The sequence below is a fragment of the Xenia sp. Carnegie-2017 genome, unplaced genomic scaffold, assembly GCF_021976095.1.
Source record: "Xenia sp. Carnegie-2017 unplaced genomic scaffold, XeniaSp_v1 HiC_scaffold_3, whole genome shotgun sequence".
NCBI lineage: Eukaryota > Metazoa > Cnidaria > Anthozoa > Malacalcyonacea > Xeniidae > Xenia > Xenia sp. Carnegie-2017.
This window is the reverse complement of record NW_025813493.1, coordinates 1,073,310-1,091,298: the sequence shown is the minus strand read 5'-3', so window position 1 is coordinate 1,091,298 and position 17,989 is coordinate 1,073,310. Positions and strand designations below refer to the sequence as shown.

The window sequence follows — 17,989 nt, the reverse complement described above, 5'->3', positions numbered from 1 at the left end:
GAAGAAGAGTTAAAGATAAATTTACGATACCTTGATGCAACGAGAACAGATTTCTTTTGACTTGAAATGATAAAAGTACCTTCGTTTGTCCACGTATACGACGATAATTTAATATTTCTACTGCTTCCGTGTTGTGCCAAGCAACAAGCAGACAATTTTGGGCATCACCTGCTTTCTACTATCGATGATAGTGATTTATACAAGCAATTGATTTCACTTTGAAATTAGGTAGGATGTCGCAAAAATTTTTGCATCTTGAGCTCGCAAGTATAACTGTGCTTTGTTCAAATATTCATATAATGTTCAAATTAGTTTGTCACAGCATGCGGTACAGCTTGACAGCAAATCCACAAAACATAGTTACCTAATTCAAACATCCAAAACAACTCAAAACAGAATCATCTGTAGAAACTGTCAAACGTTTAATTACATGGAGTTGAGTAAATATTTTGTTTGAGTGAATGTCTTTTTTCATAATGCGAAAGTACACTGGACTATCTTGTTTGTCATTTTCGTGGATTTATGATGCTACAATGTCATGACTTAAACATGAACTTGACTTAAATATCCTGACGATACGTTCGATTGACAAAGAACCTAACGTAAAGTTCTTTATTTCATTGATATTAAAGATTAAAAAGATCATGTGACAATTTTGGTATGGCTAAGAGTACAAGGCCCGCGAAAGCGATGGATTATAGCCATTACTTGTCGTGTGTTTTACTGTCCCAAGTGCGAGAATAATGAACTCTTATTCCGACTTTGTCCTGTAAAAATGCACTGTTTACAATTTCTATAGTGAATTACAATGGTATGACTCAGATGCTTCATATCAAGAGAAGTATAGAAAGAATTAAATATGTCGGGGGGGGGGGATAAACAAGAAAGCCTTGTATAAAAAGATTTTTACGAACACCAAAAGTCAGAAATATTTTAACCGAACTATACAGTTCATGATAGAAGAACAACAGTAGATTTTACCATTGTGCAAATGATGGTGGAAATTAGAAAATATTAGAATATAAAAGGATCGAATTTTCGCAGTTTTCAGAAAAGTTGAAAACGTCAAAGCCCTTGATTGGAGAGCTTTGCAATGATTAAGAGAAACAAACTCTAACCCAACGAAGGATGGATAAGACAAACTCTACGAGCCTGAAGGAAGAGAAGTATATTAAAGAAAACAACACCACTGTGACAGCTAGAGATATTTATACAACAGTTAAAGAAACACACGAGAAACCTCCCTCCCGTAAAGAACGTACTCTTTGTTAAAAAAAACCTTCTTTCAAATACATGGCAATAGTTGGTGCCCGTTTGTCAGACGTATAAAAGCGATTGATGGATTCGTTCGTTCAACCAACAGTTTAACATATAGTTTTGGCAGCTGTCTGGAGTTGCTTCAGATATGCACGATGACTTTGGCGATCCAGAAATGCTTGACAAGAATATCATTCAACCATTTAAAGACGTGCAAATTTCATGAGATATACAAGGCTGTGCGGAAGAGGATTCGTTTCAATAAAGGATAACTATACAAAACTAACTTCCCTTATGTAAAAAAATATTTACAAAAAAGAGAACATAAGTGATCTGGTTCTCGTAAATTTTTTTCCCCGAACACCGGATCTGAATCCCATTGCAAATTTTCGGGAGTTAAGAAGGCAGAAGGCTAAGATCAGATTGACCAGCTGTGTGTTGTAAACAAATACGGGAATAGTATTAAGAGTGCGATGATCATGAAAAGATCTTCTTTACTAATTCGCGGTGGACTATCTGCGTATGAAACATCACGTAATTGTTCCCTTTTGCTGTTGCCAGCCATTCTACACTAGACACAAAATAAGTGTGATTGATGTCAGCTGCTGCTCGTATGAGTAAATTCTAAACATTTGTAATTATTGAACGCTGAACACACACTGCGTGACAAGCGTAACATTGGAGATGCATCAATAAAGGTAAGAATATTTAAGATTAGAAGACGAGTGACTGATTAAACTAGCAAATCAAAAATACAATATTGAGAATCGAAATTCAAATTTCATGAAAAAGCTTTTTTGCGCTGTAATGTATAGTCACCTGCTTTTTAAGTTTTAAATGGTTCATACAAAACGGTTTTAAATGGTTTTAAACAAAAACAAAAAGTTTTTATTGAATGCCAATAATTCATAATGTTATAAATCGACTCTTAGAAGTTTTCAGAGACAAAAATTATGTTATACAGAACGTGAGCATCTTAAACTAATTCATAATTGAGAAGGCTTTTTTTTAATACACAGATAAATGTACGTTTATGCCACGAGAAATATTTCTTTTCATTTGAAATGATAAAATTACATTCGTTTTTTGACGTGCACAGTGACAATTCAATTTTTCTGCTGCTTCCGTGTTATGCCACGCAACAAGCAAACAATCTTGGACGTCACGTGCTTTTTATAACAATGTTTATAATAAATGAATTGAATTGACCTTGAAATGAAGCAGGATATCGGAAGCAGGAAAATTCTTGCACCTTGTTCTCCCAAGTACAAGTAATAAATATGTTTGATTCGAATATCATAAGATTCATTGTTTAAATTTTGCTATACATGTTAAAACTTGTTTTGTCAGTTCATCACAGCATGAGGTAGAACTTCCTTCTTGCAAGCATGTCCACGAACACATAAATTCATAATTCAAACATCAATACAACTCATGAAACAAAATTATCTGTGAAAAGTACCAATTGTTTAATTTCGATTACATTTGAGTGAATATCTCAGTTTGATGATCGTTTCATAATGCCAAAGTCGACTTGCCTGTCTTTTACGTCATTTTCATGAATTTAGGATATCAACTCAATCCTTGGCAATGAAGCTGATGTAACGTTCTTAATTTTATGGACATTAAAGATTTAAAATATCATATTTTGACGGTTTAGAGCACGATACCTGAGCGATCAAATAATGTCGTCACTAGTGATTTGTTTTATTCTAAATTCCCTAGTGTGAGAATTATGTCCTGAAATTCCGACTTTCCCTTTGTTTTATAAAAATGCACTGTGTATAATTTCTACGGTGAATTACAAGGGTATGACTCAGATGCTTCATATAAAGGGAAATACAGAAAGATTTCGTCCAGTCAGGAAAGTCTTCTGTATAAAAAGAAGATTTTATTAGAACTAAAAATCAGAGAACAACCGTTTTGGCAAAAAAAAGAGAGAAAAGTTGAAAATGAGAAAATGAGAAAAGTTGAAAATGTCAAAAGCTGTTGTTCAGAGAACCTTGAAATAATTACGAATCCCTCGTTTAAATACATGGCAATAGTTAGTGCCTTTTTTTGTCAGAACTCAGCGATTGATAAATTCGTTCGTTGAATCAGCAGTTAAATATATATAGGGCAGCAGTCATTGGTTGTTTTAGATATGATGACGTTGGCAATCTTTAAAGAAATACGTGAGAAAAATATCATTCAACCCTTTAAAGATTGGCAATTCCATTTGGTACAAGGTTGTAAACTCGCGTCCGATTGCGAATTTATGGGACATATTTAAGAAGGGAGGCTAAGAACAGATCCACTATTATTACGATGACTTGCGGTGTGTGGTCAACGAATACGGGAGTAGTATTAAGCAAAACACTAAAACCACTCTGGAATCTATGCCAGAGGAACTAAGGGGATCACCGATGACACAAGAAAAACTAAAGCAACATTAATTGTGTACTTCAATGAGTATTATATCAGATAGTTGAGAGTCGTTTTTTTAACTTAAGCCACATTTAGCTGGACTCAAGCCTTCACCTCCTACAGCATGTGTGTGTACATGAGAACGCAGTGATCTACAAACCATCCGCCACTTACACACTCAAATTTCAGAGCATTTGGGCATCACCCCTTTGACTGGTAAACCTTCTAAACATGGTAGTCATTCCTCTATACTATCACACCTTAAATCCACAGGACACACTGCCACCTTCGAGGATTTTAAAATACTAAAATAAAAGAGCTTCTTATTCACGAAAGCCTCTTAATCAGCAAAATGAAACCATCTCTTAACATCCAAGGAAACTCCATTGTCCTTCAGTTGCTTTAATCTAATTTCGTCCGTCCTCATGTCTGTATACTATATGATTGTGTGTGTTTTTCGCTCCTTTCGTGATTTCCACTTATCCCACGTCATACCATCTTTACTTTCACGTTTTCATCCCACCATGTTATTTAATATTATGATTTAATATTATGTAAATAACTATTATATATACATCCCTCTATACTTGTAATTTAATACTGTCTGATGATGTCTTGAGTGTCAAAAAGAAACGTTACGCTTCTAAATAGATATTTCTTTTATACGTTATTTTTGTATTAAATGGCTCTTTAAAAGCACTTTGCTGGGCTTTAATATTCACATATTCATAGGTAAAAAGAAGAATAGTAAACACAAAATGCTGAGAAATAACCCAAGTGAGATGAATTAACCGATTGATTTGAAAAAATCTTTGTTTTACTGCTTTTACGCTAGCCTTTACTCTGATTCTTACGTTTTCCTCAACGATCTTGCTTTGAATCTCTTTAATAAGATTCAAAGCATACAAACTCTTTATCTTTCAATTTTTGTATAAACTTGTCATACCCTAATCGTTTTTGTGGTAGATCTTCTTTAACTTCTTCGCCCACCACAACTGTTTTGATTCCTTCCATCGCTAACAATGGTGTGCATTCGTTACACGGTTGCTTTGTTACAAAAAGGATCGCATCTTTCACGTTTTGACCATTACGCATGAGCAAAGCATTTTGCTCGGCATGTAATACGTAGGGAATCTTCGACTTGACACCTTTATCGCTGTTCGATCCTCTTCCAAACTCACCATAAACAGCTCTTCGTGGGAATCCATTCCAACCAAACGAGAGGATATCCATCTTTGAGTTTACAATCACGGCCCCCACTCCTGTTTTTGGATCATCTGTACGTCGAGTAAGAAAACTTGCAAGAATCATTAAATGATTAGCTTTCTGTTGACAGCTCTCCTTTGTAGGGTCGAAATTACTCAATGGTTGCGTTTCACTTGTAGAGCTAAATTCAATGTCCTTTGGCAAAAGAGGACAGTACCGGAAATTGCCTTTTAAAGACCTTCCACTCGCATCAATTACCCTTGCCATCCATTCTATTGCATCGTCGAACTGATTTTTGACGCTTCGGCAAATTCCAAAATCAAATATTGGCCAGGGAAGCTCGCGTTTGATTTTTGCACACGGCTCTCCACGCTTCTTGGCGAGCCAATCTGATTTCCATTGATTAAGCTTAAACTTTCTTTTAATGCGACTTTTATTGCGATTAATATCACATTTCCTCAACGAACGCCTGTTTAGTTTTTCGTGTTCAAGGACGCTCTTTTTTATATCAAACACAAACAATGATGCAGAGATTGAGCTTGACTTAAACATCTCATCGACTTCGTCGATTTTACTTTCGTTGGATGAAACATAATACTCTGGATAAAGGGAAGATAAAACGCGTTGAACCTCTGTTTGAACGAGAAGTTTCGCACAAAGATGGCAAGGTTTTCGAGACATGAAGATTTTGGAGCCTTTCGCTTTTTCTGGATGTTTTATCAATAGTCTAGCAACTGCATGAACTCCCTCTCGTGAACAGTCAGCTGCGTATATCATGTCGTCAGCAGACACTAATACTGCCCCAACTTGGTTAATATTCTCATCGATTTCAGCTTCTTCATGGGTGACAAAATCTTCCATCCAGAGTGCGATGATCATGAAAGATCTTCTTTACTAATTCGCGGTGGATTGTTTGCGTAAAGTTTGATTTTCTTGGATGATGATGCCATGATATTCAATTCTACCCTAAATATAAAATAAATACGTTGCCTGTCAGCTTGTATGGATGTACTATAAACATTCATAATTTATAAAGGTTAAGATGAAGTATTTTCATAGTTTTATATAAAATAAAGAGTGTTTGAGCGGTGGTTTTCTTTAAGACGTTATGAATGTATCGCCATGGCAACGAACATTTCCCTTAAAAACATTTCAGAAGGATTTATAACAGATTGCCCAAAACAGCCCTAATTTTATTGCGAAAAGCTATCATTTCACCTATCTGAAAAAAATGAGTGAATTTTACAATGGTATGCTCTGTTTTACAATATCTAAAACATAAAACTGTAAAATTCCAATCAGCTTGTTGTTAGTGTTTTGTTGCGTTATAATTTTCCATAACGTTGATGGCACATAGACACATATTTTCATCGTAATAAGACAGGTTTTAGTAATAAAATTTGTATCAACATAAAGCATATATTGTACGCTATCTAATGATGTGATTTTTTACAAAAGCTAAAGTATTTCATGAGATATTTTGGAGAAAACAATCATTTTCGGAAAATAATAAACTAACATGAAATGTTGCGCCGTCACCCAACACACGGATGGCGGTAACCTAGAACCCCCAGGTTGGTAAGTATGCGTTAATAGAAGAAAATTAATATTACCTTGAAGAAAGTGGGACAGATTTCTTTTCACTTGAAATTATCTTACCTCCTGTGACCGTTTCACTTGAAATTATCTTACCTGCAAGTGAAATATAAGTATTTTAGCCTTTGATCCCGCAGGGCGGATCTGAGTATGTGAAATCAGTCGCGCGACTGATGTTTGAAATTCCAAAATTACCTATTCATGTTAATTAAAATTCATTAATTATTCTTATTATCGCATTTACTTCGTGATAAAAATCCAGCTTTAATTATTATTGAAAACTAATGACTAATCCAATGAATATCTCGTTGGTAACCAGATCAGTTGAATTTTAATTGACCTGGAATAACTGACTGATAAGCAGGTGGCTTGACTGGTTCGACGGATAAAGGAGAGTCTATGAACGCCAAAACCCCTATTTTGACATCTGGAGTCTGGACTGACGGCATATGGAGATTCAATGATGACATTGTTCATTTGTTTGTTTCATTGTGATTGGTTTGATTTGATCGAGATGAACTGAATAAATGATCACTGTCTGAATTGAATGTTTGATCGTTTCATAGTCATGATAGAAACTAAACTACAATCAGATGGAATCTATGGAAATCTTTTACAAATTCATATAATGACATGAATGCTGCTGTCGAAACTGTGAATTTTTTCAAGAGGGTGAAAAATTTATGGATAATTGTAAATGCTTGGCAAAGACGATCTCTCGAGCGACATTTCAGTCATTGATGTTCAATAGAAAGCCAACATTGTTTTGAGTTTTATCAGCAGAAATTTACATCCAAAATCGTAGAAAGGACAACTGAAGTGCATGCAATGTAATATATCAAATGCTTCAAAATTGTTAAGGATTGAAGGACTTTAGCTATGATTTCTTTAGTGCTTGGGAATCGTGGCCGTATATGGCAGCGAAATCCTACATTCCTGCAAATATATTTCAATGGACAAAATCTGCAGCCATAAGGAGCCATACTATTTACTTTATCATAAACAAATGTTCGGGCTTTTCAGTTTTTGATCATTGATTATTCAATCATTAGACAGTTATACTACATATTGTTTAAGATTTGATACCCAACCTGAACCCCAACCATTTTGACAATTTGACTGGAATGATATTAAACCTTAGTATTTCACATACATGAAATATTGTCCCATGTCACATATTGTCCCCTTTTCTAACTGAACACCTCATGTAGAGATGTAAAGGTGTGTTAATCTACAGCTCATACCAGATTGTTTGCCATAAATTCCAAAGGGCTATTGATGTATAAAAAGCATTTTCTATAAAGTAAAAATGTCTTTCTATTTATGCAGATAAACCTTGAAATTTGGCAAAATAGCAAAGTATTTTTCATGATCACTAGGTAATTTTTCTGATGATCATTATAATTTCTAAACTAAATTATTTCAGATTTACATTTAAACGAGCTTTGATCATATGAAGAGATATTTATCATAACCAGTAACCATGACACATGAACCAATTTTAACATTCATGTAATTATATAATTAAAGACATGTTGGTTACATTCTGTTTGTATTCGCAAATACAATGCTACTAGTGATTGCTATATAGCACACCTTGCATATACTTACAGGAGATAATAGTCTAGTGAAATGCCTAATAAAGATTTATGGCATTAAACTGTTTTAACTGCAATTTTCACTCTGATAATTTTTGCTTAATCTTTGGCAGAAAAAAATTTTGAGTTTTTTCTCAAAAAGTGAATTTGCCGACACTGATGTGGAGATGGGTAAAGGGTTACAATAAATTTGCATGGTTTGAAGGCTGAGCTTTTCTATATCTATGAACTGTCCCTTGTAGTACCAAATTTCTAACTTAACTCATTACATAGAGGTTTGAATGGGGGTCTCTAGGGGGGTCCATGCCTGACAACTTGGTAGAAATGTTTAAAGACTATATCTGTTTTTGAATAGCATTATTGTAAAATAAATTTTACGTTCCTAGACATGCTAATGAGCCATATATTTGGCATGATAATGAGCCTAAATATTTGGCAAAACATTCAAGTATTGTTCACTTCATTTTATTTTGTTTGAAAAACGTAAGCAAAATGTGTTGTTTTACGCAAAAACGATGCCCACAAAATACATTTTGCATTGCTCTAAAACGCTGAAAATGGCATTTTCAAGGCTCTGAAATTCAAAATTTCTCAGGAGATTCCTCAGACTCCCTCTACGGTGCCCATAAGGACACGACTTCGTTATACAAAACTTACGTCCAGTTTCTCCGTAGAAATCGACCTTCTCCGTAGAAATCGACTTTCTCCGTAGAAATAGACCTTCTCCAAATAGACCTTCTCCGTGGAAAGGACCTTCTCCGTAGAAATCGACCTTCTCCGTAGAAATAGACCTTCTCCGTAGAAATAGACCTTCTCCGTAGCAATAGACCTTCTCCGTAGAAATAGACCTTCCGTAGAAATAGACCTTCTCCGTAGAAATAGACCTTCTCCGTAGAAATAGACCTTCTCCGTAGAAATAGACCTTCTCCGTAGAAATAACTACCGTGAAATTGGCACCACATTCAACACAACAGTCATCACAACATTCATCACAACATTCATCAACACATTCAACTAAAATTTATCATTCAAAATGATAAATCGAAAAATCGTCTTTAAAACACGTTTTCCATCAAATACAACAGTAAAAAACAATTCTTAACTGTTTATTATTATTTTACTGTCCTTAACCATCACAAAAAATGTATATAAGTCAAGAAATTGAAGAAAACACTAAACTTTAGGTTACAGTGTACTTTTCATTTCCCTTAATTAGCGTATAATTTAAAAACTACAAGGTAGAATTTTTTTAAACATGGTCATATTGTAGATATTTTTATTGCCTAAAATATATCGAAAATCTGGAGAGTGCACAAAAACATAAGTTGTACAAAATCATCGACATAGCTGACAAGAATGCGCGTAATATGATCTTATATAATTAAGTCGAGAATTATATTATACTACGTGCATTTGAGTCATCCAAATTTGTCGATGTTTTCTATCCTTTATATTTTGTGCACTTTCCAAATTTTGGGTATATTTTAGACAATATAAAATTCTATAATATAATTGAGTTTAAAATAATCTACCGTGTAGTTTTTAGCTATAGACAGTTTGTCGAATGTGGTGCCAACTTCACAGTTTATACCAGAGTACATTCTCAAGGAATATTATTCCTTTTATATTTTGTGCACTCCAGATGTTGGATATGTTATAGACAATAAGAATATTTACAATATGGAAAAGTTTAAAAATTCTACCGTGTAGTTTTATTTACAGGCCTTTGTTTAGCAATGACTTGAAATTCTTAACTTAATTATATAAGACCATATTACGCGCATTCGTGTGACCTAACTATGTCGATGATTTTCTACAACTTATTTTTTGTGCACGCTCCAGATTTTGGATATATTTTAGGCAATAAAAATATCTACAATATGGCCAAGTTTAAAAAAATTCTACCGTGTAGTTTTTAAATTATACGCTAATTAAGGGAAATGAAAAGTACACTGTAACCTAAAGTTTAGTGTTTTCTTCAATTTTTTGACTTTTATACTTTCTTTGTGATGGTTAAGGACAGTAAAATAGTAATAAACAGTTAAGAGTTGTTTTTTACTGTTGTATTTGATGGAAAACGTGTTTTAAAGACGATTTTTCGATTTATCATTTTGAATGATAAATTTTAGTTGAATGTGTTGATGAATGTTGTGATGAATGTTGTGTTGGGGAAACATTACATCCCGGGCGGAGAGAGAGGGTGCGTCTGCGATGCATTATGGTCAGTGTAGTGGATAAAATGGTATTATTCAACTACTCCCATTTATCCCAATGATTTATATTCAGTGAACTGTAATAACAACAATGTTGTAATTACAGTTAACTGTTTATAATTGAAAATGATAAAAGATAAGATTAGAGGGTCAGCAAAAAACGATGTACATGTTGTATGAGTTCATGCTACGTAATTGATCGCTGAATACGAAAACTTTTTTCTGCACTCGTCAAAAGCAGGTATGTTACGTATGTATTCTCCTTTTCGTATTTACTGTTTTTGTATTTAAACTGTAATCAATTTTGACTTTTAAGTTAAGCAACTGAATTAAGAAACTACAACCATGCTTTTAGAGTGTATAATGCAAAAGGTTTGTAAGCAGAATACAGGAAATGGATAGGACGTTATGACAAAGTTGTGCTAAGCTTTAAGTGCTACCTATTCAAGTTTACTTCTTCTAAATCCAGCACAATCATTGAAGCACTTATGACTGTTTGCCTGTTTCCTTGGAAACTTATTTAATGTAAAGATGATAAATGTACACATTTGTATGATATCAATGCCAATAATTTTAGCATGGACAAACAAAATAGTTGGAGAGGGCAGCAGAAAAGTCTAAATTTAAACAGCTCGAATGGAAAACTGAAAGCATTTGTCACATCCAAGCCAGTCTTCACCATCATTATCTTTGCAGATTTTGCAAACACCAGTATTTAGTCTACAGCAAAACAAAGAAATGAATTTAAAATGAATTTAAGTTTCTCATCCACTGTATAATGCTTTAAAGACTTTGGTTAAAACATACTCATGAATATCATCATAGCAAGAGCCAAATATGAGTGATATTAGTTTCTCTCTCTCTAATTCCATTTTAAAATTTCTGTTTAGGCTTGAATTTTCACAAATACACCTTGCAAACTGTGAAAAGGAAATTGTTAAAATTAATGTACAGGAATAACCATATATATATAATTATATATATTTATATGCATTGTGATTTGTAGGCATGGTTTGCATTTTGTAGAAATCTAGTGCCATAACTACAAGAAATGAGCAATGTATAAATTAATAGAATGGATTGTAAAATCTCTGTGGGAGTGCTCACTTACAAGGCAAATGAGTACACCACAATTAAAGCTGTCCTGCTGTGAGAAATGTAATGGCTCGATACATGACCAAAATTGAGAATGCCAACCAGTTTTCATGTCAGCAATTTCACTAAAAAAAATACAGTAGCAGTACTTTAAGTATTGCTTTTTCATCAAACTTGATACTTAAGATATCTCTCTGCTCTGCATAATGTAAAAACTTCAAACTTACTTCCCTATTTATATTAGACCAATTACATTCACATGTCTTAGGTAATGATTCTAATTTGTACTTAATGCCATGCAAGGAAGCAAGTAATTTGCCTCTTACCCCCCTCAAAGAAAATCCTGTTATGCCTTGTAAACACCTTTACAATATTTTTTTAAATCTTTGTTTAAGTAATCAAACCTTATCTTGTCTATAAGGTCCATAAGATGCGGGTGTGTTTGAAAATCAATTGTTATTTCCTTTTGTCCATTCATGGGGTCAATGAAGTATCGTATTTTCTTAGATTTGTCAATTACCTATTGGCAAAGTTAGAAATAAGTGGAAAATTCTTTATATAAATTGTCATAAATAATTCATATGATGGTAGAAAAATTTCCTTCAGTCTTGAAGAGTAAAAGAGTAAATCTTTCAGTGTTCTTATCGAGGACCACAGAGCACATTTTCATTAAGGGGAGGGGGTATGTATCCATCCACCACTAAAGATGCAAAAGTTAATAGTTGCAAGATTTGGATCCAAAGACAAATCTAAAATTTTCAAAATTGAGGGCCATAGTCCCACCTCCACCCTCCCTGACTCTGCATTCCCTGTTACATGTAGTAGTTACTACATTTGCTCACCAGCAATGTCCAATGAATACCATACTCGTTAATAGGAACAAATATTTTTGACACAGAAGAAAAACATTGGCCAGACCACAGCAAACGGGTGCTAGCCCCACGTTTGGCTATTGTTGTCAAAGATGCATCTGCAGCGAAAACATTATATTCCAAAGTCAACATCCACAAAGATGCTTCCACCACCTGAAAATGAACGAACACTAACTTGGTATGGAGGAAAGACTTAATATGTACATTTTATTAGTAACAGTGTATTTTCAGAACCATTTTTCCCTTAGTCACGCAAATCCTACGCTCTATCATGTTCGTATATTTTATACCTTCACTCAGGGCAGTCAGGGGCATCAATAGGGAAGAAAAATTTGGCAATAACATCATGTTTTTACATATTGTGTACATTAGATTCAATCGCAAATTCAAAGTATGGTGCGCTGCAGCAAATGACGAGCGGTTAATTTTTCAGAAATAACCACGTTAGTGTAGTTTGTTACGAGCAATACCTAATACGAGACAGAAAACGATTCTATTACAGCCCATTTTGTTTTACTACCTAATGGTGATATGAAATTATTCCTAGTAAGATTCATTATGTTATTTTGTTTTCTTAAAGTAGGGGGAGTGCCCCCTACTATAAGAAAACAGGGGGGATGCCCCCTACTATAAGAAAACAGGGGGGACGCCCCCTAAATATAAAGGGACGAAAGCCCCCATAGCTACCATTTTCTAACTCCCCTGTCTTCACTGGTTATTTAGCCTAGACGCTTACCAACCTTATCAATTAGCCAACCAGGATGGAAATTTGTTAATGACGATGTCTCTAAACTGTGCATACGTGCCACTTTAGGCGGAATAAGTGTCCACAAATCGCCGAGTGTTAGTTGTGTCTGCCCGAAATCTAACAATACGTCGTGCAATTTGAACCCCATCTTTGTTGCATTTATTAATCTTGACAAGGGTTCGTGTTTTCTGCTTGATTCAAAGAAAGGATATTTAAAGCTGTTATATACCATAAATACTAGGGAATTATCCAATAAATTGTATAAAAATGGACATTTGATTTATACGTTACCGTTGGGAATGATCACCACAACCCTTATTTGCGTCAAAGTCTTCTTGCGGGAAGCTAGTACGTTGTGCGACTACAATGTCTGAATTGTATAGTGCATCATCCTCAATCCCTTCAATTATGCAAATGGGTATTTTTTCAGTTTTCTACAGAAACAAAATCATACCCGATGGTGAACGATATATTGATTATAATTATTTTAGTAAATACTTAGCAATGTCTTTTCATACGGCCCCTTAACTTCTGCTTGTGATCTTGCTTCACTACATCATACGTACCTGAGCTAGTGAATCCTTTTTTCTCCATTTTTTTCGTTTTGGTAGGCTTTTGTGGAAAACTTGATGGTATTCTGTTTTATTGATTTTTAGTTTCTTTTTCACCGGACTACTTCGAAGCAGAATTCCGTTTGCATTTGGGCAAGAAGATATTAGTTTCTGGTGTATTTTGTCTACCGATTCTATAGCTGCTTGAAGATCACCAACTTTATCAACGAGAAAGGACGTGTTTTTTATAGCATCCAGTTTCTCATGAAGAACTTTTCTCAACTTGGGTGTGTCGTGATTTTGAAATTTTCCTTCGCACAATTTAGAATTAAAAGCAGGATGAAAAGACTTTTCGGATTTATCTGCAGTGCTTTCGATGTCGCATTTGGTGTCTTCCGGCGTTTCTATGGTTGTTGATTTTCCTCTGCTGTTTTCTCTGAAATATCATAGTTTATAATGGTGAAATGTTCATTATCAAGTGTAATGAAAACGCTATTTCTGTAGTGATCAGGCAAAGAGTCGAAACTCCACTCTAGATTGGCGGAAAATATTGCAAAAAAATGTTTGCAAGGGTAATGAGTCTTCTTCCAAGCTTTGCAAGAACACTCTGGTTTGCTCAAATTTACAAGATGCCTTTCACGTGGGTTGGCTAAACTTCTGATATGAAACTCCCCCTTTTGGAAATTAACTGCTGAAATATCAGAGGTATTGTACTCTGTGGCGGCATAACGACTTTTAAGGCAATGTTTTACGAATTGTGGAGGTCTGTCTCTTAAATAAATTGGAACGCTTTTGTTATACATTGCATATGCACTACTAAACATAAGGTTTTTTTGCATATAGCCCTGGTGAGAGTCAGGAATGAAACACTCTACAATTGTGATTGCAATGCCATACACAGATTTATCCACTGATCTTGGTAAATATTCGTATTTAAATAGCTTGTTCATTGCCTCTGTGCCATTGTTAGTGTTGACGACGTTCACTGCTTGTTGTGTTCGAAACGCATGGACCCAACGTGCCGAACACGAAAGCCATGTGTTTTCAGTATATTCTTTAACTTTTTCATAGAATCCAGACTTCCGTAAGTTGGTGACTTCGGCATCATACTCACTCTCTGTGCTTGCAAATGATATTCTCTGCATTTGGCTCAGGAACATTTCCTGTTCTTCTGGTGTTAGGTTGTGCTTCTTTGCTTTTGACCATCTTTGCATGGCTTGAATTCTGTGGAAATCGCAGATGTAGACTGTTATGTCATGAAACTGTTCTTCGATCGCCCCAATCTCGGCTGTTGAATAGTCGACCATGAAATACTTAGGGGTCCAATCACGATTCCATGATTTGACAACGTTCAAAGCTTCACTGATAGATTCTCTGTCCTCTGCTTGGCACATGAACTCGGCCACGACTTTGTAGCCAACATTTGTGTGAACACAAATGAAGAACAGGGGTATCGCATACTTCGTTGTTTTGTATGTAGCATCCATCAAAACAAGCTCGTATCCATATCTTGTCAACAAACGCTGCTGCCATTGTTCTTGATGAACAAACAAAAAGCTTTGCTCTGCGGATACTCTTTCGCTGTCGTTATTTCTCTTTGTCGTTTCCTCTCGCATCCTATAAAAAAAATTCGAAGTGGGATCTTTTGCTTTCCACTCGTCAACTTTCCTTGCCAGTGCTTCCTGGTCATCGTCGCAAGATTTGAAAGAAGAAATGGCTCTACCAATGTGATTTCGAATGTCTTGCCGGGATGGATAGTATCGTCGATTTGCTTTTTTGGGAACCTGTGTTTTTGGAACATCTCGAAATAGATCGTTCTCTACGAAATTGTCCAGCCATCGCTTTACTTCAGCAACGCTGGTAATATTTTGTTCGACCAAATCATAGATTTTTCACGACACGTGAATCGACGTATTGGCCAATTGATAACTCAGTTCCCACTGGGTGTTTTGGTGAGCAGAGCTTAGCGGTATCCTTAGGTAAAATCGCGTGGACCTACGGACTTTGCGTTCTCTTTATTAAAGGCCTCGTTTAGTTTAGTTAGAAGCGTACGTTTGGCAACTTTTATGGCGTTGTTGGATTGACAAGCGTTTTTGTCCATGAAGTAATCATCAAAATCTCGATGCAGCGAATTTGCAAAGTTGCAGGGCACTGGAGTTTTCGACTGTTTTGTAGTCTAACTCGCTGTTTCTTTTCATATTCGTGGTCTCCCACTGACTGTACACTATAACCTCCTCTTCCATCCTGGATGTGTAATAAAGCAACGCAATTTTTTACCCGCTATATATATGTAAAAAGCCCAAATATTTCTTCTTTAATGTATAGCGAATGTAATTCTCTTTCTTACTGAATAAGATTTTTTAATAGTTAACTCTACAAACATTTTTATAGGCAGTGTTAATAACTAGAAATTTTTGATAAAAAGACTGTTTTTTATATCTTTGATGTTGTTGTCTGGTGATTGATCATTGATGTTGATTTACGTACCTTATTAGGTCCATGGAGACAATGCCGCGTTTCTGTGCTTTTTATAGAGAATGGCTTGCCAAAAAACGAAATTGGAAGATATCCTCTTTTGTCTTCAAAAACTGCATGATCTACGAGAACATGTATTGTAATTCATTCTATAGCTGAGTTACAACATCTGCGCGATCATTGTTTTTCCAATCAACCCATTTTTGGAAAAAACGATATTTTCAATTAAGTGTGTTAAGTGGGATTATTCAAGCGTATTTGCGTCGTCGGGATCTTATTTCAAGCAACACATGTATTTGTCCAAAAACTCTGACCAGCCAACAATTTAAAAAAATATAATATAAAACAAATTCTGAAAAAACAGGACATCTTGAGATTGCAAAATATCAATCAAAACAAGACGAGAAGTGAACTGTAAATTTTCGACTTTATTTCAAAGTCATCCTCACACGTATTTGTAAACCTTGCTTGCGGCCTAACTAACATTAGCATGATTGGTTTCATGTTATCCGTGTTCATTTAAGTTGCTTGGATGTAAGATTGACGAAGTCAAACATACAGTTTACGGCTTTTTGGCGTACGCACTTACTTGCTTGAGTAAATCTCTTATTACTCATCTCTTTCGTATGATTTTCGACGGTAACAAAGCTAATAGAATTAATTGCTTGAAGTTTCTGCAAAACAGCCTCCAATTCTTCATTTTTCCCATCAAAGTACGATAAACAATAATCATTTTCAATGTTCACGCCATCGAAATGTTCATTAATGAAACAAATCTCCAAATTTTTCATTGCATTTATCTCATCCATGATTTTATTCGAAGGGAAAAGCCACTTAAACGAATAAGGGAAAAGCCAATATTCATATCAATGATTATTAATCGTGAAAGATGCTTAGGGTTTTCAAAGATTATCAATAATTATCAACTATGATCCACTACACTGACCATTATGCATCGCAGACGCACCCTCCCTCTCCGCCCGGGATGTAATGTTTCCCGTTGTGTTGAATGTGGTGCCAATTTCACGGTAGTTTTTTCTACGGAGAAGGTCTATTTCTACGGAGGTCTATTTCTACGGAGAAGGTCTATTTCTACGGAGAAGGTCTATTTCTACGGAGAAGGTCTATTTCACGGAGGTCCATTTCTACGGAGAAGGTCGATTTCTACGGAGAAGGTCTATTTCTACGGAGAAGGTCTATTTCTACAGAGAAGGTCGATTTCTACGGAGAAGGTCGATTTCCACGGAGAAGGTCTATTTCCCCGGAGAAGGTCGATTTCTACGGAGAAAGTCGATTTCTACGGAGAAGGTCTATTTCTACGGAGAAGGTCTATTTCTACGGAGAAGGTCGATTTCCACGGAGAAGGTCTATTTCCCGGAGAAGGTCGATTTCTACGGAGAAGGTCTATTTCTACGGAGAAGGTCGATTTCTACGGAGAAAGTCGATTTCTACGGAGAAGGTCGATTTCTACGGAGAAAGTCGATTTCTACGGAGAAGGTCGATTTCTACGGAGAAACTGGTCGTGTCCCTTATGGGCCACCGTACCCCCCAGGTGCGGAGCGGCTCCGACGTTTTATGACTGATGTTTGAAAAATCCTAGATCCGCCCTGTTGATCCCTTAATTCCAATCTTAATCCAGGTCTTGGAAACAATAACATTGCTCAGTGAATGCACGTTGTTGCACAATTTTCTCATAATACTATCCCTAACCCTGACAATATGTTTATTTTTCTAATGCTTTCGTTGTGAGGACACAAAAAATTTAATTAATTTTCGGATAAAGAATTCATGATCATTATTCACACAACGAAACAAACTACACCATACCGAGACGAGATTCGAACCTGCAAAGACGAATAGAAAATGCTCTTAGTCCTTTCGACAAAACAGACTTTGCTCCACACGCGGCAAATTGTTTTTCTTTTGAACTAGTGGCATTCAAAATTTAGAATTTAACTACGTCGCGTGCTGA

General features: G+C 35.4%; 2 protein-coding genes and 1 pseudogene across 2 annotated transcripts; all 3 read right to left on the bottom strand.

Moving 5' to 3' along the window:
- Positions 1-4,190: 4,190 nt before the first annotated feature.
- On the bottom strand, positions 4,191-8,744 carry LOC124454465 (cytidine and dCMP deaminase domain-containing protein 1-like). Its single transcript, XM_047005276.1, is given in 4 exon segments — positions 4,191-5,750; positions 5,753-5,835; positions 6,483-6,561; positions 8,721-8,744. Coding segments are annotated over 2 exon segments (1,269 nt in total). The 5' UTR covers positions 5,820-5,835; positions 6,483-6,561; positions 8,721-8,744; the 3' UTR covers positions 4,191-4,548.
- Positions 8,745-11,223: 2,479 nt separating this feature from the next.
- LOC124454791 lies at positions 11,224-13,956 on the bottom strand (the record flags this gene model as incomplete). Its single annotated transcript, XM_047005543.1, has 6 exons — positions 11,224-11,496; positions 11,776-11,891; positions 12,214-12,396; positions 12,984-13,182; positions 13,283-13,425; positions 13,558-13,956. Coding segments are annotated over 6 exons (1,218 nt in total), but the record flags the coding sequence as incomplete, so codon positions are not given.
- A 5-nt stretch (positions 13,957-13,961) lies between these two features.
- LOC124454790 lies at positions 13,962-16,826 on the bottom strand (annotated as a pseudogene).
- Between the last annotated feature and the right edge of the window lie 1,163 nt (positions 16,827-17,989).